At 40.7% G+C, this 25,165-nt stretch overlaps 1 protein-coding gene across 4 annotated transcripts in view; it reads left to right on the top strand.

Moving 5' to 3' along the window:
• ZEB2 (zinc finger E-box binding homeobox 2) overlaps window positions 1–25,165 on the top strand; it is a 131,591-nt gene that overhangs the window by 1,972 nt on the left and 104,454 nt on the right. For 2 of the 4 annotated variants that reach the window (XM_073305415.2, XM_073305411.2), the window contains exon 2: window positions 787–924. In XM_073305415.2, coding sequence (XP_073161516.1) covers window positions 852–924 — 73 coding nt within the window. In that variant the 5' untranslated portion in view covers window positions 787–851. Of the gene's footprint in view, window positions 1–602; window positions 925–6,538; window positions 6,607–7,250; window positions 7,318–13,065; window positions 13,165–13,905; window positions 16,041–25,165 lie in introns of those variants that run through there. The other 2 variants (XM_073305414.2, XM_073305412.2) reach the window with 2 other exon arrangements.

The following is a 25,165-nucleotide window of genomic DNA, read 5'->3' as shown; positions in this document are numbered from 1 at the left end:
ATTCAGTCTCAAATAAAGCCTGCATGTGTAGACAGATATAGGTACGAAAGTTTACAAGTCGAAAAGGATATGATCATTTAGAAAGCCTGAAAACACTGACAGCAGTAGTTTTGATTTCTGTTTCTTTTCTCAGGCGGGGGGGGGGGGGGCGGAAGACAGTCTGAAGCTTTGTTTAATGGGCAGGGGGAAACCCTACAATGAATATTGTCAAACTGACTAAAAAGATGACAGGGGTTTATAATACACTTCTCATTGTTGGGGCGGGGGGGGGTAGAAGTGAGGTCTCAATCCTGCGCCTTACCCCACAGGGGAGGGGGGGAGAGAGAGAGAGAGCTATGTTTCTCTGTTGCTCTCAGCTTGCCGAAGTGAGCTAACAAAAATACAAATAAAGATAAAGATAACATATCATGGGAGAACAAGTTGCAATGTCAGTCTAAAGTACTTTTAGGAGGAAATGGTCCGCCTAGCATTGAGTCAAACAGCCTACTGTACGAGCCTGTGCATTCCCTCATACGGTCATGAGTTATGACTCATTTTGAAGATGTAATTCTTGTCTCTCTGATCTCCTTTGCTGTGCGATACAAAAAAAAAAAAATTAAAAACCTGGCCGGCTGGGAAGGAAGGGGATCAATTTAATCTTTGCTCCGACCTCCCCCAGCACGGCAAGTCTTTGTGTGTGTGTGGATGGGTTCCTTTTTGGGGGAATATTTGGGTTCCCTTTGGCGCCCTGCATTTAAATGGGATATACCAATGCCCACATTGTTGCTGTGTTTGGTTGTTACATAGAGTCTGCGTGCTGCTGAATCAGGGAGTCGAGTCCATGCGAACTGCCATCTGATCCACTCTTATCAATGAAGCAGCAGATCATGGCGGATGGCCCCAGGTGTAAGAGGCGAAAACAAGCCAATCCAAGAAGGAAAAACGGTAAGAAAACCCTGAATCAAACTTTTCCTTTCGACTCCACCAGAGAGATAGAGGGGGAGAGGGAGAAAAAAACCACCCAGCAGCAACCGCAGCAGCCCGGGGTTTGCTGGCGATCGCTTTCTATGTGGCGGACGAGAGATCCGCCTGTTGTATATTTCTGGAGGGGAGAGAGAGTTCAAGGGAGTCCCAGGGAAAGTGAGCGTCAAAGAAGCCGGAGGATCCCAGCCCTTTCCCCCGGGCGCAGTCCCAGTCTAACCGAGCGCTCCTTATCCGCCCCCCCCCCCCCCACTCACCCCCCAGACACCTTTGGAGAAGTCCGATCAAGTGGGCAGAGTCCCAGGTCTGGGGCTTCTGTAGTTTGAGTTCTGCAGAATCACTGGGCGGTTTGGAAAGAAAAGCCAGAGACTGAGCGAGAGCCCCATGCAGACTGTGTGGCTGAGAAAGGCTGAAAGTTTCTTGCCTGGGTCCCTGCTCTATCTAACGGTCCTGGGCTCTGTGTCTCTTGCGCCTGGCTTCTCACCCCCCCCCACCCCCCCCCCCCACGCCAGGACCCGCTGGATTCTCTCTCTCTCTGTCTCCTGCTTTTTTCCCCCTCTGACCGCTGCCTGCAGTCTCAGAATTACCTCCCAGACATGTAAGTCTCACACAGACCAAAGCCACTTTCCGGCCAGTTTTCATGTTGGCAGAACCAGCTAAGCCATGGACTCTAGTGTCAGGGGAAGAGAGAGACGAGAGGGGGCGGAGAGGTATTTCCAATAGTTCCATTGGGGGGGGGGGAGAACCACGGAAAAACCATATTCCCTGGGAAAAAGACACCGTGAGAATCCTAAGCCACATTGGCAGGGAGTTATTTACTTTTTTTAAAAATTGTGATAGACTCGAAAATGAAACTTCCTTCTCCTTAATCATTAAGAAAACAGAATGAGTTTGCTGCCCCATTGCCCATAGTTACCCTCTCCCCTGGTCTCTGCAGGCGACTGAGAGGTTGGGTTCAATGGGACGGGGTGTTCTGGTCTGATCTCACATTTGGCAGCTCTTCGCTGGTGTGGGTCTCTGTCCCTCCCTAGTTTCTTCCTTTCTTCGTTGGTTTGGAAGTCTGCCCCCCTCCCCCAGCCACCCTGGTGCCCCTGAATGGACATCTCAGCCCCACTTTCAACAACTTTCCTCTAGAGATCAGGAGGAATGAAGATATTTGTGTGAACCTGAACCCATTTGCTTATAGCTGAGCTACTTCATTTAAGTGGAGAGGTGGAGTGGGGGTGGAAGGAGAAAAACACAAAGACAAGAGAATGTTGATTAGAAACAAATGATCCTTTCTCTCGCCCCCCCCCTACCCCCTTCCCACTCTCTAGGTTGCGCGAGTGTGTGTGTGTGTGTGTGTCTTTTTCTTGTTGTGGTGGAGGTGTCGAGCCATATGGGGGAGTGATAGAGGAATTTTAGTCAGAAACTGTTCTTTATGTTACCCTTTGTGTTGTCTTTGATCTATTTGCTTGGCTTAGTATTACAAAAAAACCCAACTAAAATAATATATTCCGAGCAGCTTCCCAATGATCCGTTCCTTGTTATCTTTTTTTTTAAGTCTCTCTCTCCCCCTCTCCCTCCCCCCTACACACACCCCGCCTTTACTCCTGTGTCTGTCATTATTTAAGGTGGTCCTCACATAGGAGACCTCCCCTTCCCCTCATCTCTGGGTAATTTAGTAGACATTAAAATTACACGTAATGTTTCCCTCTCCTCTCTTGTGTTTCTTCTGTTCTTTTTATTAAATGTTGGTTATTGATTTTCTAAAATCAATGTCTGTTGTGGGGTTTTTTTCCCCTTACAAGTATCTAAAGCACGTTGCTGATCAACTGGATAACAAAAGCTTTGTGTCAAGTAGCCTTTTTTCTTATGTTAAACAGTCATTTTTGAGAGGAAAGAGAATGAGATTTAAAGCAAGGCATCCAGAAGTGCTCTTTTGCACTAAAGAATATTCTGTTTGTTGTTTTAGCCTTCATATTTTATCCTTCTTGGTTCTCGTCATACAAGATTATTAGTTTAGCGTATTAAACCCCATCACATGTTCTGTGATGAGTGTGTGTACCAATGTGTTTCATGTTTTCGCAAAACAATTTGATCAGCAAAAATGTACAAACGATTTCCTAAAAGCTATATGATTATGTATGTGGGAGAGCTAATGAATGTAATGTGTACACCCAGTTATTGCACACAAGTCTTTAGTAACACATATGGACCGGAATGGCATATATTCCGTTGCTCCATTGAAATTGTTTTTTCGTGGGGTGCAATGACTTAAGAAAGCCAGGAGAGTTGGGAGGAGAAAGTTTAATTGCGATTGTTAAGGTAACCGATCCTGCAAACTTCATTTAAAGTGTGTGCATTGGTTGCACGAAGGTCTAACTTCTCCCTTCCCTGTCTTGCTCCAACCAGTGCATTTTTATTTTATTTTATGTTATTCCTTTTTTTCCCCATGTTTTTTTTTCTTTGTGTTCCATAATCTGCTTCTTTCATTCATTTCTAAGTCAGAAATGTTCTGGTTTTGAGAAGAAGGTAGACTTCTTTTCTTTTCTTTTTCTTTTCTTTTTTTTTTTTCTTTCCATTTTCTCTCTCGACAAGCACGTAGCCACTGCCTTTTCCTTTGGGGATTGCCCAGGATTTATCTGAACTGAGTGGATTTTTCTTCTCTTCTGGATTCATGGAAAAGATGTCACTTCTGAGCTTGTGTCTTTGCTGATAACACTAACTATGATGATGCTTATCGAAATCATATAGAAATTCCTTGGAAAGGCAATAGCATTACACGTTTTAAAAGCTGCAAAAATAGATGGGCATCAAGGAAACTAGAGTGATATAAATGTAACCAAATAGAAATGATAGAGGGGATCAAAATAGAAGAAGCCAAGTAGTACCTAAATGTGTTATATGCTCTGTGTGGGGGTGGGTGTAAGGATGGTCAGGACTCAGGATTAGAAAACGATGCTGGATAAAATTCCTACAAAGCTAAATAGGGTAGAAAAAAAAAAGCTCAGGATTTTACAAGAGAACGGGATTGATCAGAGCTGGAGAAGAGAGTGATGCAGTAGGGCAGTGTCAGGGAAACGTGTATGTGTGTGTAGGGGGTGGGAGAGGTCATATTAAAATAAATGGTAATGGGGGGAACCATCCCCAGGAAAAAAATGTTCGAGAGAAAAGTCTAAAGAGAGAGGAAGAGGAGTAAGGGGATGGAAGGTGGGGAAATCAGAGGAGCTCGCAGCCCAGGAATGTGTGTCGGTTTCAGGAAAGTTCAGTCAGATGATTTCCAGTCGCCTGACTCACTTTGTAACACTTTCACTGAAGGAGAGAAAACCCAAAGCCCCCTTCTTTTTCTCCCCACTCTGCACTTCCTCCCCACGGTGAGAGTGATCGCTCTCAGACTGATAGCCAAGCTGCTGGAATAGTCGCAGCAGCGACGTTTGAAACTTACAAAGTTTGGCGTTTGCTGTTGGTGTTGCCCCTGTTTGTAGCTGGAGCGGTCTCACTGAAGATGCTGCCTCATTCTCTTTTCCTGCTGCAGGCAGAGCCTTAGAAATAAGAGGAAGGGGACTGATTTTTCATCACTCCCTCTTTCGCCTTCTCAGGGAGAGATGACTAGGTACAAAGACGCTTTCCTTAAAACAAATCTCTCTGGCATGGCATGAATTGGGACTTGAGTTGTCCCCTTTAAAAGCAAAAATCTTTGGGGGGAGAAAGAGGAGAAAAGAAAAGTTGTGTCTAATTTTCTCCAAAGTTTCAGTATGCATCTCTCTCTGATTTCTTTGCCATCTCGCTTCCAGCTGTAAAGAAGAGGGAGAACATTCAGTGCTTTGAAGGCATCTGATCCGAAAGGGAATACAGACCAAACAGGCAGACACAATTATTCCCTTTAAGAACGTTAACCAAAAAGACATCCACCCACCTAAATGCATCCGATGAAGTGAGCTGTAGCTCACGAAAGCTTATGCTCAAATAAATTCGTTAGTTTCTAAGGTGCCACAAGTCCTCCTTTTCTTTTTGTAAATACAGAATAACACGGCTGCTACTCTGAAACCCACCTCTTTCTAGAGATGATGGGGAAGAGGGAAAATTCGAATTAACTTCACCCTTTAAAAAGAAAAAAAATCTAGCTAGAATCTCTAGGTAATGAGAAGTGGTGTTTGTTTTCCCTGATGGGTGAAGTTTGGAAATAACTAGAGTCTCAGATACAAGGGTGCTCCCTAGTAAATTTCAGGTGGTACAAGTTATAGCGGTCAACTGGGAACGTTCCTATTCCTAGTTATCTTTACAAGTGTGAAAATCCGTTGCAAATAGATTACTTTTGAAGTTGACGAGTTCATTGGGAGAATATTTTACTACTTCAAAAGGTACCTGGATATAGGTTTATTTAAAAATATTATTTACTAAATGCAAGTGACCAAGATGTAATGAATATCTGAGTATATCTCGCTATACAGATTAAGTTTTGATATGGAACAGAGGAGGCTGTTATCTGAGCTATTGATTTTATTTTGAGTTTGGGGGAAAAACGAGTTTGAATATTGTTGAATGCCACTGTTGAATAACATATGTCATTTCCAGTAATTCTTACTGTTACTGGTTTTGCCACTAGCCTCTTTAGCTATTGCACGTGATCTACAGATAAACTTTTTAAAAAATTGTGTCAAATAAAATGAAATAGATTAAAGAATTAATGACCATAACATCAATTTTTTTTAAAAAAAGGAACAGCATTGAAAGTTAATTGTTAAATAAATATATACGGTTAACTGTCCAAGGTAAATAAAATATATTGAAGATTGAGAAACAAGCTATAAAACCATACTGAGAATATTCCCTAAGAAAACTGTGTCAACCCTTAAAGTGGAAAGAAGAGTGTTGATTCTTTTACAGCAGCAGTACTTTCATTCCAAGAAATAGGAAATTCTTCGCCTCACGACAGTTTTTGGCATCTGCATGATCCCAATGCTTTTAAGGTGCATTTTCTCCTCTGAGAAAGAGAACTCTTTGTCCGTTTTTACCAAGACCACGGCTTCCCAAGGTAGACACTATTTTGTGCCTGTCACATAGAAGGGGAGTGCAGGTTTGCAGTGCTCACAGACAATTGATTGTCTGCCCTAATGTGTTTCATTTACATGTTTATAACGTCAATAGTGCTGGGGTGTCCACTGTACCATTCATTCCAGCATTCCCACAAGGGTGCAATTGTCTGAATAGCCAAGTCAGACACCTTTTTGATTGCTCTTTAGTTGTCTTTTTAGAATATAGAGAAAAAGGAGAGAAATCTGGGATGCAGAAACACTAGTTGAAAATATTTCAGAATTAAATGTCACTATTAAAGCAGATGTTAACATTAGGCAAATTATATATTTTAACTAAGATTCTAAAGGTGTTAAAAATTCAAAACAGAGAGGATGGTTATTGAAACACGACTAAATCTAGTTCTGTTGCTTATTTTTTAGTCTTTTTTACATGATTTGTGATTTTCATTTTGCTTTCAGCCTCTGTAAAAGCAGCCACCTCTTAACTCTTTGTATGCTTTACTGAAATTTGTGATTTCCCTCCCCCCCATATATTTACATATCTCTGTTTATGCCAACAGTGTCAGCTAACCACTTGGAAAATCTATTGAAAGAATATTTAGGCTGTGGGAAGTATAAACTTAAAAAAGTAAGATCCAAATATTTCTTCATCAAGCATTTTTAATGAAAAATATTATGATGATTAGACTTTCCTTGAAGCATTTTTAACTTAAATAGCTGTGTACCAACTTCCTATGTCTTTGGTTACAGTCTTCTCATGCTGTAAGCTCTGAGCAGAGTGTTCCTAGGAGTTCCAAAGTCAATAAAAGATTACTTTTTAAGGTGTGCTGTTCTGTTTTTATATGCCACACTGTCTTTACCATTTAAGTTGCTTCTGAAGGAGGCGAGAAGTGATTGCATATGTCTACAATTTCATGTATGAATAAATAAACCTCATATCTTATTGAATCAGATAAGTTATATGTGTAATATAGCCACATATAGTACATATGGATGCACCTAGGAAATAAAGGTTTCCTATTTCAGACATGGTCCCTTTCCCCCTAAAAATTTTGATCCCAATTGCTACAGTTAACCTATTTAGGCCATGGTCCATAAGGGAAGATAAGCCTAACTCCTGTGGCATCTAATCGCCAGGGGGGACAAAACTTTTTATAATTTTGTTGCAATTAAACATTCTCTCTCTCTCTCTCTCTCTCTCTCTCTCTCTCTCTCTCTCTCTTTGGGGGGGAGAGGGGATTGTTTGTAGAAAGATTTTTTTCTCCCTAACAGGGAAGACACACACAGTAGATGCACCGTTAGCTGAACCCCTGACACGGCGGTCTTTTGAATGCCTTAGGTATGATTTCACTTTCGCTCACATCAATGCTGACCTGAATGCCTTTCATATCTGATCCGCTGTGTCTCTCCCAGTAAACATCCCCTGAGGGGAGAACAAAGAAAGGAGCTCTTCTTCTTCTTAATCACAATTCAGCCCATTCACCGCCGGCAGGCTACATTTGCATTCTGCAACAGAAAGCCAAGATGAAAAGAAAAAAAAAAGAGAGTGAGAAGAGGGGGGAAAAAGCAGAAGGGTGGAGGCTGAGTAAAATAACTTAGGTGTTTGTAGCTGTTTGTTGGGCTTCCCCTAGTTACAAGCCTTATATAGATCCTGCTCTACCCAGCCTTGGCTCTTCTGACAGGCAGATAGTGTTACAAGATGGCATGCCTGTGCTATTCATGGCCACTCGCACTAACACTTGAGGTAAAAAGTGTCAGAGAGGGATCAAATTCTACTCGGAGAAGTCTGTTATAGTTAGGGTCAGGTGTGTGTACTCTCGGCTCTTGACTGCTGCCTATTATTTTGTTTTAATTACTATTATTGTTTACTCGCCATGACCTTGGGGAGTGGAGGTGAGGGAAATGTGGTCCACGCAGATGAAAAGATAGCAGCGAAAGAATTGTCCTTTGGACAACAAATATTTTTTAGTGGTAGGATGAGTTGGGCTGGCGTGTTTCTTTCCCTCCAGTGACACGACAGGAGAAAAGGGGCAACTCTTTGGGAAGGAAAAAGCTTCCCCAGTTTTGAGGCTGGCAATATGTCACATTTGCTGGCTAGAGGAAAAGAATAACAACCCCAAAACAAACAAACAACCTCCCCACGCCAACAACATCACAGAACTGTAAAGGGGGAAATGTTACATTTGTGTAAGTTTTGTTAGCCAAGTTTTCTCGTTTCTTGCATTCACAGCCACCTCCATATTTTTCCCCCCAGATTTCTTGTCTGTTTGTTTTCCAGAAGCCACTCTGCGTTTCTTAGTTAGAGACAATAAGACAGTATGAAAATTTTGTTGAGGTTTTGGTTATATTCACTTTTTCTCACCAAGAGAAGGTTTATTTATAACTGGATCCTGCTTACTGAGAAGTATTTTAGCCCTTTCAGGCAGACCTGTCAAAATTTCCTGTGTTGTTTGCCTCCATTTGCAACACGTAAAAAGTAATATGCAGTTGTTTGTGTTAGAATAACCAGGATAGTGCAGAAATCTTAAGTGACAAGTTTTCAACTATACTATCTCCCGCCTACCAAACTGTCATTTTTCAGAAACCGCTTTTTAAGATACTAACAGGTTTTTTTCCCCCAATCAGCAAATAGATTAAATGTGCTAAAGCAACTTTGAGAGAGAAGAGCAGTTTGAACAATAAGAAGCGGGGAGGGATGTTTTATTTTCCTTTTTACTACTATGGCAGATTTCACTCCTAAGGAGCACACTAACCGAGATGTTACCAGTTGAACAGAAGCATGTGACATAGATTCCGGATTTTTTCCCAGAAGATTTACAGAATTTACAAAAAGAGATTATCTCTACACCTTCCACCCCCCCACCCCCCCCGCCTACCCCCATGACCCAAGCAATGGAGGATTTAGGCAGATTTACTTCAGTAAACACCTTTGGATACTTGGGGGAAAGTAGGAGTCTGTTTGCAAAAGGAGGCTTTTGTTAAGTGAGGTGCTGGGATAATGCTTTACCAGGCAGCTGTGATATTAACCTACCCAGTAACGCTGGAAAACTGTTTAACTCTTTGTGTGCTATACACTTGCACTCATCAGATAAGACTCGTGTTCCCAGGGGGACTTTCTTTGGAAGTTCCAAGTTATGATTGTTCATATAGCGGTTTGCATAACAGAGAGAAAGGAATGAAAGCCTGACATTTTTGAGACCATTGAAGCTAGTCAACCAACAACATAGTTGTCTCATTTATAACTGAATCATTTGGACTGAGCTGTGGTTCCAATCAGGTTTATGAATGGCGACAGTTATACCAAATGAACCTGAAAACAAAATCCTTAGCGCATATTGAGGATTAAAAAAAAAAAAAGTTTGTTAAACTTAAAAAAAAACAGTTGGAAAACTTTCAGGCACTCATAGTAAATCTTTAAGGTGATTTAGATTAATTTAGGAATCTGTCTTGAACAGTAAAATAGTCTTTTCTAAAAAAAAAAAAAGACACTGTAGACTTGCAAACCTGTAAGGGTTGAGGTCTGATAGCCATATTATCTCTGTTCCCATCTTTGAGGAAACCTGCAAGGTTTTCAAAGCATATAATCATTTGAAACTACACTTTCACCTTGTAAGGCTGCCCCATTTCATTGCCCTACCGCGGTACCCCACTTATGCCGGGAAGGCGTTAATAATGGGTTATTTTTTGCTGGGCATAAGAATAACTTTTCAGGTGTTGCTTTTTTAGTTCAAATAAGATTGCCTTATTTCGTTTTCAAAAAGTGTAGGTGTCAATGTTAGAGCAGCCACAAATGTGTGAGAAAGCAAAGGGTATGAGACATGACAGAATTAAAGGTGTTTGCTATGTTGTTACCCGTGTGTCAAGCTGCAAGCTCCCTTTGTCATAGCCTGCTGGTGATTTGGTAGTGCAGATCCACATCCTGTCTAGGTGATACAGCATTTTTTAGCTGTGGGTTTTGATGTGCATGTGCGCTCATTGCTACTGCAGCCTTCCTCCCAAATTCCATTAAAACACCTCAGTCTAACACGCACACATCACTACCTCCAGCCTTATAGAAGGACACCGTGCACTCACATCCCAGGGCAGCAGCGTTACAGTATCTGGCATGGCGTGCAGCTTGGCAGCGATGTCATCTGCCAAATCATCCCATAATTACGTTTTATGTTATTTGTATGAATGACCAAGCATGCAGTATTCCTTTAGAAATCAAAGGCAGGCTTAAAATGCGTTTTTGAATACTTTCAGACCATGGTCAGGTCACAGTTTGGGAGATGAATTAAACTGATCTCATTTGTGATCTAATTGAGGTTGGCAACGACCTTAGCAGTAGCAATAACATACAAACAGAAATCAAAGGACAAAATTCAGCAAATCAGAGCTTTCGCTAGAAAACTGCGAGGAGTTATTTCGTGGTTGCCAACAGAGAAGTTAAACTTTGTCCTCTTTCTCAGCAGCAGTGCAAGCTTTGCATATTTTTCGGGTCTTTCACAGGAAAGTTGGGATAGACACACATACAAAGAAGACAAACGAGCAGTGCCTCCTCGGGTACGTAGTAAAGATAGGAGCGAGACATAGCCACTAATCACAAACACGTATGTTCCCAGCGAATCCAGTGGTGTAAACTGAGAGCTGATGTTGCTTCTGAAAGCTAAAGTGTAGGAGGAGGAAGAGAAGAGGAATGGGTTTAAGGAGCGACAAGAGGAATAGGTCGAGAAGCTCAGTTTAAGCAAATGTTCCAAGTAGAAACTCAAGTCAGCGTCCTATCTTTACATCTGTCCGTGCGGATCGCAGGAATGTAATTATCACGGCGATGTAGGATTGTTTACAGATTTGGTTATTAGTGTTCTGAACTTGCTTTGCTGGGGGAAGGGGGGGGGGGGAGCCTGGAGTGCTGTAGCTTTGTAAGACAACACGAGGCAGAAATGCTTGTCACCTGGCTGTGAGTGAGTTAGAGATGAGGCCCCTTGTTTCAAAGGTCAGAGCCAGCTCCGAAGCTTCTTCCGAATTTGCCCAAAGTTCACAAGGTGTTTGGGTTCCGTGTCTCGCTGCCGAGAGCCGAGCCGAGCCCAGCGTCCCCATAGATTGAAGTAGTGATGTGTTCAGAGGGTGGCTTTGGGCCAGATCAGCTTTTCCCTAAGATGAGAAAACAAAGGTATTTCAATAAATTATTGACAGAGACACGTCTATAAATCCTGGAGAGCTGTGCAACTGAGCACTGTGGACTCTCCCCCACACACGTCTATCTTTTCTACACTTAGCTTTGTGTGGTCTCTAGGAATGTGGGTTTCACGAGGACCCCGAAACTACGTTGTACCAGATCTCTCTCTCTCACACACACACTCACACTCCCCCCCCCCCCCCCAGCTGCTATACACGTGCGTGTTCGCCTAGCTGGAACCTTTACAACTTCGAAGTTTGCTAAGGAAGCCGAGCTGAGGTGTGCCTATGGTTGCCAGCGAGCAATTAAAACATAACTGGGAAGTTTAGAAGACTCCTTTACACCTTGATTGCGGCGTCAGAGGGGTACATAATGTCACCGCGCCAGGCAAGGGGAAAAGACACTTCGCCTGGGCTGTTCTGCCACCAGAGCTAGTGAGTCCAGGTGCTCTTTGTGTGCTCCCACCTGGCGTATGTCTTCCGTGGGAGGCTTGTGCTGTGGTGGCAGGCGGTATTTTGCACACCGTGGCTCTCTTTTTGGTGGCAGCCAGCAGTTCTGTGCTACTTCAGCCTCTCATGGCGATAGGAGCGCGCTGGTCTCTCCACGTTTGATTGCTGGGTGGGACAGCCCTGCTAGCAAGGTCACAGGCAAGAGAAAGAATCAATAACAGATCAACAGATTAAGATATCATAGCATCTAAGGTTTGTACGGGGCCCACCCGCCCCAAGGAGTGGATACATTTCATCCACTTCAAATGGTCCGGCCAATACGCTAGTCATTTCAAATGACTCTGCCAAGAGTCATTTGTTAATGCGATACAGAGCTGGGGCTCTAATCATTTGCTTAAGTATAACTGTATTGACGTGGTTTAGCATTTTAGCCATTGCAGTCAGTCGATGAAAGGTTTGCCACTGACTAGAGTGGCAGCAGGATCGGGCCTGTTAGTCTCCACGGGGCTCGGAGCCCCTTGCAGCGTTACTTTCCCGAATGGGAGGTGATGCAGGGAGGTACCTAGGCCAAAAGCTGGTTTCTAAACTTCCATTTCTAGCCGAACTGTGTTGGAGTCGGTTTCAGCCGGATTGGTGCTGTAAAGAACGTATTTAGACGTTGGAGCCTAAACACAGGACAGCTGGGGCCTTGGGAACTCCGATCATAAAATAAACCACCACCCTGGGCCACAGACATTACCTTTCTGTTCTAACACCCCCTGCCTTGACACGCACCTTATTCTCCCCAGGCTCAGAGGAGGTAAGCTTTTAACCCAGCCTCTGCTTGGTGGGGTGCATCGCACGGGAGGTTTGCATGCGCCCCAATAGCTTACATGCCAGTGTTAATGGCCCATGCTTAACTGGCCTTGATCAATCCGAGACTGAGCTGTGTGACTGAGGAGGAAGGGTGGGATCAGCTGCGGATATTTCAGCCCTTTTCTTATTCTCCTCTCCGCTTCAGTTAGGTGCGGAGTTTCAAAGCAAATTAATTGCAAAGTGTGCGGCCTTCAAAGCACGTTGCTGGCAGATGGGGGGAGGAGGGGAATCTCAGAGCCATATTTACAGTACTAATATGAAAGGAAAGTTTCAGATGCTCCTGGAACACTTAGAAACGTGTGGAGTTTTACACGTGTGCATTTAAAGTGTGAGGTAGCCAGGCCTTGTGAAACCCAGACCACAAATGATACATGTCAGTGGGTTCTTTGATAGGGCTTCTGGCCACAGTGTTTTTGTGCTGTCAAACTGCGGTGTCGAACAAACACCTCCTCTGGGACAGAGTGATAAATGCAGAGACAGGCTGGCTTCAACCAGTCTCAGCAATCTCCTCAGCCCTCCCCCTCCCCCCACTCCTGCGCCCTCCTCTACCTGAGATTGACGTTTATGCAGGGGCACCCAGGGATTTCAAAAGTGTCAAGTCTGAGTAATTATTGATACTCCCCAGTTCTTAGGAGCCAGGGCTCTGAAGCCGCCTGCGAAGCCATTCTCAAGCCTGCTCCTTCTACCTTGAAGCCTCCCAGACTCCACTGAAGAACTTTTGCCGGTTTGTAACTCCCCCACCCCAGCCATCGCCACCATCCTTTGCATAATCATTTCACACCCAGCATGGCCCTAGCCTCCAAAATACACCCTCTGCTTTGTGGGCCTGTGTTAATGCCGCCACACAACACTAAACTTTGCCTTTAAAAAGAAAGGTTGCAAAGAGCCTTCTGCTTCCAACACTTGCCAGCCTTCTTTTAGAGGCTGGAATTTCAAATGTGCCCTCGACTTATTCACCCCCCCCCTTCTGGGCCATTGTTGTTATTGTTATTACTAAAACCTGTTTACTCGCCTCTTGGTTTTTGGACATTAAATGAGTTTCCATCCCTTACTCCCCTGAATCTCTAAGAAATAGATAAACTGTTATATTCCCCACCCCCGTATTTTAAAGCAGTGATCCTGACAGCCGTACTATTATTGCACTTTATGTTTTAGTGGATGTTTGCTGTTGCTAGTTACAGCAACACTTATCATAAGACAGCAAGAAAAGAGTAGTCCCTGGTAATTAAAGTAATGAAATATTCATTTACTCTACCTTTTCAGTAGTCTCACAAATTAGGCTGCTACATTTAATGCCTGCACTGCCTCCGTTTTTATTATAATGGCAGCTTTCGCATCTGCAATTAGGACTAATTCTGACAGTTACAATTTCTGAGGGATGGTAAACAGTGAACGAGATGTGCAGCAGTGGTATTACACGTGAAAAGCCCTTGTCTCTTTAACCTTGTTGTTTTTTTTCTCGCAGAGGTTACCTTTTCCCGATGGTGCAAAATCGACTTGACATAACTGTTCATCAGTTTCAGGGTTTTCCCTGGAGGTATTTGCATCAAATCAGCCCAGTCAAGCTTCAAGTTGAAATTGGCAGGCCAGAAACTGACAGGGTAGGGACTGGGAAAGAGACAGCTAAAGTGCAGGCAGCAAACTGACAGCAGCAGAGTGAAAGACACACACAGAGAGAAAGAGGCTAAGCTTTTCAACTTTAGTGGGGGGAAAACATCAGATCTAAATGTTTTAGGTCTTAATAGTACTGGATACAGTGAAGTTTTTCAAGGCTGGAGGACCAGGTACCTTTATCAAGTTCCTAGAACCAGGAAAGACTAGCTCAGCTACACTGTGTACAAAGTGTAGTTTAATCTGATTGGATGCCTAAAGAGGTGTGGTGAGACCTAATCAGATCATGCTAAAGTTCTAGGGAATGGGAACCTCCCATGGATTTTGAAGAGAAGCATTTAAAAAAATGGAAAATAAAAGGGGAGAAATCATGAAAAGTTGTCAGCATTAGAATTAACAAGCTTACTTTGCTGCAATTCTTTTCTGGAGTAGTGTCATGCTTATGCACCACAAATGTGAAGAAAAATGACTGAAAAGGTTGCTAATATCAGTGAAAACATATTCTGATCAGCTAAAAAGAGAGGAGTGCAATATGTTTATCTGCAAAGATAATTAGAAACCTCCCTCCCCCGCGCCCCCCAGCATTTCCTTGAATATGTTATTTCACTTACACTCTGTCACATGAGGGCCTCAGATCAGGATGACACAAAATGTTTTTTTTAAAATAGATAATTTTTAAAAATCTGGGGTGAAAAACACCAGGACAGAATTTTACTTAGTAAAAATAGCTCTACATCCTATTTAGAACCCCACACCTCCAGGTGCATTAAAGGAAGAAAAATATTATATTTTTTGCCTCCATTTAAAATTATTTATTTATTGGTCTTTACTGGATGATTAAAAATCCTTCTGACTTCTCCTACCAGACTTGTCCTAAAGTAAGCCTTGCTTTCAAACAGTTTTTCAGCTGTGTGTGTGACAGGCATTGGCTGATCTGCTGATGCCCATTCGACAGGCACTGTTGAGCTAAAGTGGTGTGACGGCACAGTTTTGTTAAGCTGTGAACAAAGGGCTGGAGATGCCTCGCTGGCATCATCCATGTGCATATTGGCCTTGTCACAGTATTGCTTGATTTAATGCTCTGTTTATTCCTAGATATTAGAACTTAAATTCCAAACAATATGTTTTCATATACTACATAGGAACTTTATTTTAAAAGCTTTCACTCCCAGAGAACCACAGATCCATTTGTCTGTTCAATTTCTATGCAGCAAACATTTAAAACATAGCTCCCAGATGGATAGGTGGCCACTAGCCTCTTAACTGATATCCAGTTAAAAATGGGATTTCAGTTTTAAAAAGTCTTATTAGGGTAAAAGATTTATTTTTTCTTTGATCATTGCTTGAGAGTTGTTATTTATTTCAACAGTGGATTTTCTTATAAGCTCCTAAAGAAAGGTTACCCTCTGTGCAGACAGGGCCAGCTGGTTGGACTTTTCAAATGACATATCATCCCAATGGTGCTGCTGTGATAAAATGATCACTTTGCAAAAACCTGTAAGCACAGTGACATGAGTATTGGCAGGTTAGTGGAAAGAAAACAGGTTTTAGATTTTTAAAAATATGTTCATTGGATGGGCACAACTTTACATCTCAGCAGAAAACTTGAGTAGCTGGTCCTAAATTTAGATTCTGGTTGTTGGAGATGTCTCAGGCTTTAACTCTAAAAAAGTTTTTCTTCTTTTTAAACTCTGTTCAGGTTTGCTGCAAGTGTTTGCTAAGAGATTAGTTAGCTAGCTTGCGCTGAGGAGGTAGCCATGGGAAGCAGTGCTTTGCTGGAAGGAATGTTCAGTCGGTCAGGGTGTGAAGATATAGGGAGCTGCAACTAACAGAAGCTTGGGATCAGGTATTTTCCTCTTTGTTTCATATCAAAAACAAAGTGCTTATGGAAAGGTTTGTGGTGAGACATCAGATCCCAGCAGGAACACAGCTGTTGTTTTGCAGGATTCCTAATGAACATTTTAGCTCAACAAGTTTATGAAATAAAAGGTATTTGGTTTCTTTATTATTATTTTTGTAGGCAAAGCATCTTAGTTTGATTGTGTAAAGATTCTATCATCCCAGCGTTTCAGGTCTATTTTGTACTATTCCTTTCTAATACATGGTGCTTTACTTGAGGACTGTAAGTAGGGGAAGGGGAGGAGGAGACGGGAATGCTCAACAAAATGAAACTATTTCTTCACCAAACAGTTCAGTCTGTCTAGAGCCTAAATCTAAAATTGAATCTGCTGGGCAAAACCTGTACAATTTTTCTACCTGCCCTTAGTCTGCTTCTTTTCAACTATGACAGTTTTACTAACTGAAATGAATGGGCTTGCTTACTGTGGTACCTTTTCTCAGAATGCATTTACATCAAATACTTCAAACAGCAAGCTGGGTGATATATTTAGGGGGACAGCTTGCACAGAATAAGCTTTAATGGTTAATTTTTGTATAGCTTTATAAGTGAAAGGGACTTAAAGCTACTAGCAGTAGAGATCACAAGACCTTATGTGGTCTTTTCTTCTCTAGATGCATGAGAGATTTACGCGCCTAAGTCCCATAAGAGTTAATGGGAGTTACACATGTAAATCTCCTGCACAGTGAGATAATAGGCCCTTTTATGTATCGATAAGATGGATTCTTACTACACATTCAAAATGAGGCTGGGTGCAAATTTTATGCTCCCTATTAATACTTTATTAGCAAATATTTATAAAACAGACAGAAGATGTAGGGCCCCAAGAATGGTCTCGATCATGGTCCCATTGATGTTACTAGCAAAACTCTCATTGACGTCCACAGCGCAGGATTGGGCCCAAAATCCGCATTGTCTCCTCTGTTTCTACCTTTCCCTGCTCTACATCTGCTGTTGATTACAACATAAACCTGACTGTGACAGGATATTGCATAGGCCAAATTACTTTTCACCTCTTTACAAACTCTTGTGGCTAAGGACCTCACAGCATGAGGACTGGAAAAGAAGGAAACCATAGAGGAGACAGCTGGTACCAATGCGCTATATCCTTCTTTCATGGTTACACTCATTTTTAGCCCCACTGTCAGGTTGCTCAGGAGAGATAACCATCTCGAGGTATAATGGGTCTGCAACTACAGTTCTGGAGCCTTAGAATTCCACCTGTTCTGAGGGAAGAGAGTGCTTTTTATACAGGAACCCGTGTTGTTCAATGTAAGTATCCTACAGGGTAGGCAATTCTCTCCAGGACAGTACTCAGAGTCTATCCAAGGAACAATACTTGTTCAGTCTTCAATTTGAAATACTCAGGTGTTGCTAGCATTGGACATCTGCTTCTCTTCTGCTTCAGTGTTATGTCTCTCCCTGAGAAAGAAAACAGACTTTGCCTCACATAAATAAGATCTTTGAATTTCTCTTCATTGATAGATATACATATATCTATATTGAAAACGTTAAAGATTCGTATCTGCAAGCCATGAGTCTGAATGAGATGTTATCCTATGCTAATGTTTAGCTGGAGATAGCCAGTGCAACAGCACACCAGTACATTGTTCCAGTAACAATTCTTTGATTTATAAGCTACAGCTCTTTTTTTTTCCATCATTGTTTCTTTACATCACTTCTATGCTTCTTGTGATACTGATCTGAGTGAGTTGTGCAAGCTTCCGATTTGCCAGCCCCCTGCTCCCAGGCCTGCTACAGCACTATTCAAATAATTTAGTACATTAGACTATCAGATTAAATCCGAGGGTTTCTACCAGTGGTGGAATCGGAAAACCTATTGTTTTTTTGATTATCATATCATCAGCCCCAACTGATACTAGTATGCTCAAGGAAAACATACTTCAGTTACAGTTGATTTTCAGATTCCAGAATGGTGCTGCAAAGTCTATGCATGCCTAATTATATTTTATGTTGGGCTGTGCAATACAGAATGTATGCTGCAGCAATCAGTGAGTTAACAGTATCAATCAATTTGTAAACAGATGAAGTCACTCATTCCCAAACTGGTTTTCCAAAAACAATTACTAAATTACAATAGAAAAAAATTGTACAGTTACTGTATTTGTGTGCTGTGTTACAATCAACATACCAGGGAAACAAAACAATTTAATGCAGAAAAATCATCATTCATCTACATTATAATTGCTTCTTTTTCACATCTACAGGGCGGTTAATTAAAATTGTGATTAAATGCGGTCGTGCTGCCTAAGATGTCTTGCCCAAAACAGGTGGTACAGAATTTAAAAGTAAAAAAAATGTAATTAGCATTGGAAATTGAGAAATTGCCTGTAAGAATCAGTGTTAATTTCAGTCAGTGATGAGGTAATTTATAAATGAATGCAGTGGAGGCTGTGCAAATGCACAATTGCCTTCCTTCCCATTCTTAGCATTCTCAGCATGCAGGTGAAAATGTTTTCAAAATATTGAGGTAATTTGAAAATCAATCCATGCATTCTATATCTTTTTTCTCCTCTTTGTAGCGAATACTGAACGAATGCTGCCATAGATGGCGTAATATATCAGTTTTGCACTTTCTGAAAGCAATACTACTAATATGTCGTGGCATCCGATAGAGTTTAACTAAACAAAATGCCTGGCTAAGATTCTTTACAAAAGCCAAAATGTTGATTGAAGTCCTCAGTGACCCTGAATCTATTCAAATATATTATGTGTTTAAAACATGCTTTCCCTAAAAAGGCAATAGCAATCTGCATTGAGTATTAAAACTGATTCTGTAAAACAAAATAGATGCTAATAGGACATCAAAATCTTGATTTCTTGGTTACAATTAATGCAATGCACTAGAAAAGTCTCAACGGAACAAATATTTTCTTTAAAATACTCTTCTTGTAAACTTTTATTCAATATTTCATCCCGGAACTATAAAAGAACTGTTAAATAAGTTATCTGTACACATATTTTTTTCCTAGATGATCTGTGCTTTTCATAAACTTTGAATGATAAAACCAAAAATGCTCATTTCTAACTAAAGTACGTCCTTCTGGACATAAACAATTAAGCACAAACTTCACAGCAACCAATATGTTACAGGTTAGTGTAACCTCAAATAAATAAATTTTTAAAATTCCAAAATACGTACATCATGGTAGAATATAAAAATACACAGCACTAAATGATTTGAACAGTCATTGCATTATTGTTGGACTTCAAAACAAACTGTCATTTATAGTTATCCATGTGGATATTTAAAAATAACTTCTGCTTTTGACAATGTTGACCATTTGAATGATGTGCATGTAGAGTTAGTCTGATTTCCAAACAGCAAAATACAGGTGTTGGTTATCAGGTTGCAATGAGAATAGGTGAAGCTGTGAGATGGCTCTCAAGCATCACACGCTTTAATTAAAGAAAGCTAGTCTACACCTATAAGGACTTTGTTACCCATATAATTACATAAGTATTGCAAATCATTTTATTAGTCTATCTCCAATAGTTAACTTTTCTCAGAGAAACTTATTTTTCTTTTTGGTAAGCCCTGTGAACCTGTGCATTTTAGAGCATATTTTGCTGCCTGTTTCAGTTGCTAGGCCTTTGCCTCCACATGGTAATTAGTACTGTGAATGGACAGGTACTGGTCAGAGAATATTGATTTCTTTAACAATATAGTTTAGTACTGAGAAAATGTTCTGGTTAGGGTACAGGACTGCAAGTCAGGAGACCTGGATTCTAGTCTTAGTTCTGCTGAAGATTCTTTGGGCCTGGGTCTGATCTCCCCTCCACCAGTGTATAGTCAGTGGAATTATACCACTGTGTAGCTACAGAAGACAAGATCAGAATCAAGAGCCATGTATGCTGTCAGGCATGTCAGTTAGCCTTTCTGTGTTTGTTTTCCTGTACCTTATTGGTACAGCATCATGGGGACATAATCTTTACCTCCTTCAAATGGTTTTTGTAAGGTTTAGTATTTACAAAGCATTTTGAGATCCTTAGTAGCTGCAGAAATATTATTTATTATTATGGTTTCATGATAAACTAATCAGATGCAACGGAAATTGACTAAGCAAATTATGAATATATGTATCAAATAATCAGATTCTTACACTTTGTTATATACCTGATTATTCTAATTTAGACTACAACTTAGCTTTTAAATAACTACTATTCTTACCATTGAATGGGCAGAAGTTAGCAATAATCACTGAAGTAATGATGATTATTGACTGGAAGGTATTTTAAAATGTGAGCTCTGTTATATAGAGTTTAGAAAGCAGCTACATAGAAGCATTTGAATCTCATTTCAATTTAGGAACAGTAAGGATAAGTTGAAACCTAAAAGAATACACATATGTCCAAATCCTGGTCCCATTGAAGAAAGTGGGAGTTTTACCATTAACTTCAGTGGGACCCAGATTTGGGTCATAAAAGGTTGATCTGGTGCCAATTTATAGCAATGGAAATATTTGGTCAGGCTTAATGTAGACATTTGCTCAAGTTTTTGGTTTTCTCTTCAATATCATCTAAACCCGAAAGAAGACAAGGGACCAGATCTTGCTCAGTTTATGTTAGGCCCTTTGAATTTTGTGGGCCCACTTCCATGGGTAAGGACTAGTAACATAAGAAATATGAGCAAGATTTGGCCCAAGATAAATGATGCTTACCACTTTGTAAACTAAGCTATGAAACTTTTAGTGTTATAGCGATCTGGTGAAAGAAAAGTAGCTTTGTATATTCCTGAAATCTAAAGTAAACTGAAATGTTTCCACATTACATGTCAGATTTCAATCATCTTTCAAAACAACCAAGCTTCTTCATTTAATTAATTACAGCATCTTGGTCCTTGGGAAGAACCAAATGAAAATATCTTCTTTGCAACTATCTGAGCTTTTTTCAAGTTTCACTCTTCCACCTCCCAAGAATCCTCAGACTTCACTGTTCTGCACACTGCCTTATCTTTGCTGTCCTATGACAAGCCCCAAAGCCTCGAACATTTCATAATGACTATGTGACAAATTGTTGTGCTTTTATTCATGCTGGACATCTTTGCCAGGATTGCTTGTTGTGTTTTCTATTTGGCTGTGTCATGGGACCAAAGGTGGCTGCTTTTGTACAGCATGTCAAATCTGGTTAACATGCAGCCATTTATCTTTAAAACCACTCCTGAACAATGGCAGTGGTGCACTGGGCCACTTGTACAGGGCTGTGAGCAAAAAACATTTTTTTAGTGCCATCCTTTCTGTATGTATGCATGCACGCACCTCACTTTGAGGCATTCTGGTGAACAGGTCATGCAGCAGACAAGATGTTTCATAATTTTGGGAATCTTTTAGAGACAAATTGTACAGTGCAAGTGTAGTGTAACTGAACTGCGGAATGCCCAGTGAAGTGTAGAAAATCAGATACAACACAGCCTGAAAGAATGAAACAAGAATTCCTATCTATGTATATTCACAGTATTTTATAAAGAATTCATATAAAGAGGAATACACATTTATTTTCTGTTTTTCTGTTTATATGTTGTGATTATATAAAAGTGTGTGTATTTAAATGTGTTTGTATCTGCATATCTACATATGCATGTAAGTAGGATCTCAAAGGAATAAGAAAATTTTACTGTGTGTAGTGCATGGCATGTGTACCAGTTGGTGTGTGTGTTTGTGTGTGTGTGTGTGTATAGATGAAGGAGAGACATTTATTGTGATAAAAATACCAAGCTTTTTACACTCTATATAAAAAGCTATGCAGCAAATTTTGTAGCTCTGGTCACTTTCCAGATATTCAAGTCACACAGAAACATTTCTGGTGACAATCACTTCCTAGTAAATACAGAAATAATTATCAAACGAAAAGACTGGTAGAGAACTTGAAAAGTTTTATTCAATAGAAAAATGAGAACTAACTATACAAGTAGCAATTCGTTGTTGCAGTTGGAACATTTAAGATAGCAGAACTCTGTTTTTTTAATGATTTGCTGTGTTGTGTAATAATTAAACATATAGTGCAGTGAGGTTACTTGAAGGAACAGGAATACTATGTATGGTTTTTGAGTAAAGGACCGAGGAGTTTGCCTTTCACTTTGAAAACAATCCCTAATATCAGGAAAATGCTCTGTTTGTTTATGCGTACATAATGCAAGTTTGTCCGCCTGGGAACTGCAGCAAATGGGAGAAGTATGCATGGATTTCACAGGTAACAGGATTACGTGGGCACATAATTGATCCATTTGGAGAAAAAAATGACAGTGCTCTAAAGATGCCTAGGCTTTGGAGATGGAGTTTATGAAACAGGCATTTGTAAATTCTAAAGAATCAATATGTCAATTTTATTACATCTCAGGACCAGCTGGGCATTAAAGGAACAGTAGCCTTTTAAAAATTGCAGCTGTGTATTCCTGCATTGTGTACATTTCTTAAAAGGCTTAGAATTTTATAAAATGTACTTTGCTTAGAGATTTGCACCTTTTCAAGGACTGGTGTACATTGACAAAAAAGACAGAAAACATTACATTGTGCCAGTTTTCCTCTTACAGGAATAGCTGGTTAAAACTGCTAAACCTGCAATTATATTATATACAGATCTCATTAATAGTTACATACAAAGAAGGAGAACAATGACTGCTCATAACAAAATACTGAAAACATTGCAGAGCCATTAGAATACATACCTGTAATTCAAGCCAAGATTTCATCACAGGCTGATAATTCAGTAAGTCAGTGTCAGAGACCTGAAAGTTCATATTAGAGATTTCTCATTAAATTTGGCCTGTGTCATTGCAAAATAGTATCTTTGTTGTTGTTGCAATGCCTTTTCTCTCCCAGGGATTTGACTGTCTTCAGTTGTTTTGATTTTAAAATACATAGAGATTACAAAGAAATTCAGTATTAAAAATATGTAGATATGCTGAATGGGGTTTGGGTTTATGATGGAAGGTTAATCCTTGCAGGTTGAAAAAGCAACCCACAATGGGCTATAGACCCTGACACTGCATTCTGATCGGCATTATTAGCCACTGGAGGTTACATTTTCAGCCCAATGGGCAACAAGTTATTCTATGTAAAATGTAAATTCTATTAGTATCTATAGGACACTTGGTTCAGGTCACATATTAGTAATACCAGACCATGTTTTGGGCTTCCAGACTTCAGTATGTTTTCTATTGTCTTCTTCCACACTTAGTTACCTGTTGATGTTGCTATGGATCTCAAACCTTTAGATTACTGTTCAACTCCAACTGCCGAACGTACAGCCACATTTGCAAAAGCAGCCACTGATTCTGGATGTTTCAGTGGTTTGGTGCTAGCAGGAGCTGCAGGTGCTCAGTACTTCTGAAAATCAGGTTCTAAGCTTCTCTAGTTGGACAACCAAAAATTAAGGCAACCACAATCAGTGGCCACTTTTGAAACTCTTGGCCTGAAGACCTTCTCTGATTCTTCCCTGGGCCTATGCCTACATCCTCAGACCTTGTGGGCCCTCTTTGGCCCTAACTAGTGCTCTCCTAGCTCTTCCTGGCTGCTTTCCTTTTCCTTTTGGCCCATTGAAATATTCTCCAGGTTCAGTCCAGCTGCACCCATAGGCTCTCTAATGTTCCCCAACTGTTTCAGCTACTCCATTCTTCTTCCTAATACACTTCTCTTCTTTCCGTCATTCTCAGTCTTTTGTGCAACTCCTTTGACAATTCTGGACACTCACCTAGCCTTCTCCCATGCTCTGCACTCTGTTCTCTCAGATTCCCATTTCCTCTCCCATGGCTGAAGCTTGGGGACTGCAGACTTTTGACAAGATCTTTACTTTGGTTTCAGAAACAGTAATAAAGTTGCTTTGACGTTCAGTACACACTGCAATTCTTAACTGTGTAAATCTGTTGGTTATTAGAACAAGCTAAAACATATCACTTGTCCATGTTTGAACACATCATAAGTAGAGTCACAATATGAGGATATAATATATAAAACAGGTAGGGTGCCAGTGATATATCTGTACTATAGCCCCGCTTCTCCTGAAGAACAGTAAAATATGCATTGTGCTGTAAAATAAAAATGTCTAGGTTACCCAAAAAAAGTATGGAAGAGCACATGCAAACATGACAAGCCAGTTAGTCACTTTTTATGGTCATACAGTAGGCATGTAGTAAAACTTCATTCCAGCCCATTTTCTCAAGTCTTCATCAGCTAAGGAACACAGGGAAAAAGAGACTCAGAATGTTTTCATAGAAATTTGTGTCAGCAGAGAAAATGAGGATGACATTTTGTCATGCACACACATCATGAAACACACACCAAAAAGAGACACGTAAATAGACTAGACTGAAACTTACAGAATAGCAGGAAATTCAGAGATGAGAATATCAATCACAATGCACAGGTCGTGTCTGTGTGTTTAGCTAGAATATGTATGGCATGCAAATTTACTAGCTTGGCCCAATATCCTGTGGCTCAAAAGTGAGAAAAGCTTTAACTTTATATTTCCTACACTAGTAATTTGTACCGCCAAAGCAATGAGAGTCTGAAGATCTCAGACCATTCCCCATATTGTTTGGGGAGTATTAGACCTAGATGAGAAAACTGAGGTACAAAGAGGTTACGTAACTTGGCAAAGGCCAAACAGCAAGTCCGCAACAGAGTCAGAGACTACAAACCAGGGACCAGATTCTGATCTCATTCACACCAATGAAAATCTAGAGTCACTACACTGACAGCTTTAACATTCTGACAGCTCTTTGAATCTGGTTTTAAGAGAAAAGCAAAGCTCTAGAAAGATAAGGTGAAAAAATGGAAAAACAAAACCTGTCATTGATCTGCTTCATAGTTCTTCCATTGAGATTATAACAGCTTCTTCAGAGACTTTTATAATCTCTATGGAAGTGCAAGAGGCACTGCCAATATCTGCAGATCATTGGCATGATAGACCATAACAGCTTCTTCAGAGCCGTTACGGTCTATCGTGTCAATGCGTACTTAGGGAGTCCTCAATGCATGGATCATTGACATGGTACTACATAACGGCTCCTTAGAAGCCATTACTGGGTATCAAGTCAATGCATACTTAGGGAGCCTTTAATGCATGGACCCACTTAAGCTGACTTGCTCTGAATACTAAAAATCCTTAGGAAAATTAGTTACTGCATAGGTCATTTGGGGAGCTTATTAATACCCAAATATAAGAGTGCATCTTATGGACTACGTGCATGAACATTTTT

Source organism: Lepidochelys kempii, chromosome 11 (genome assembly GCF_965140285.1).
Source record: "Lepidochelys kempii isolate rLepKem1 chromosome 11, rLepKem1.hap1, whole genome shotgun sequence".
Classification (NCBI taxonomy): domain Eukaryota; kingdom Metazoa; phylum Chordata; order Testudines; family Cheloniidae; genus Lepidochelys; species Lepidochelys kempii.
Note: the sequence above shows the minus strand (reverse complement) of the source record. Positions and strands in the feature narration are given on the sequence as shown.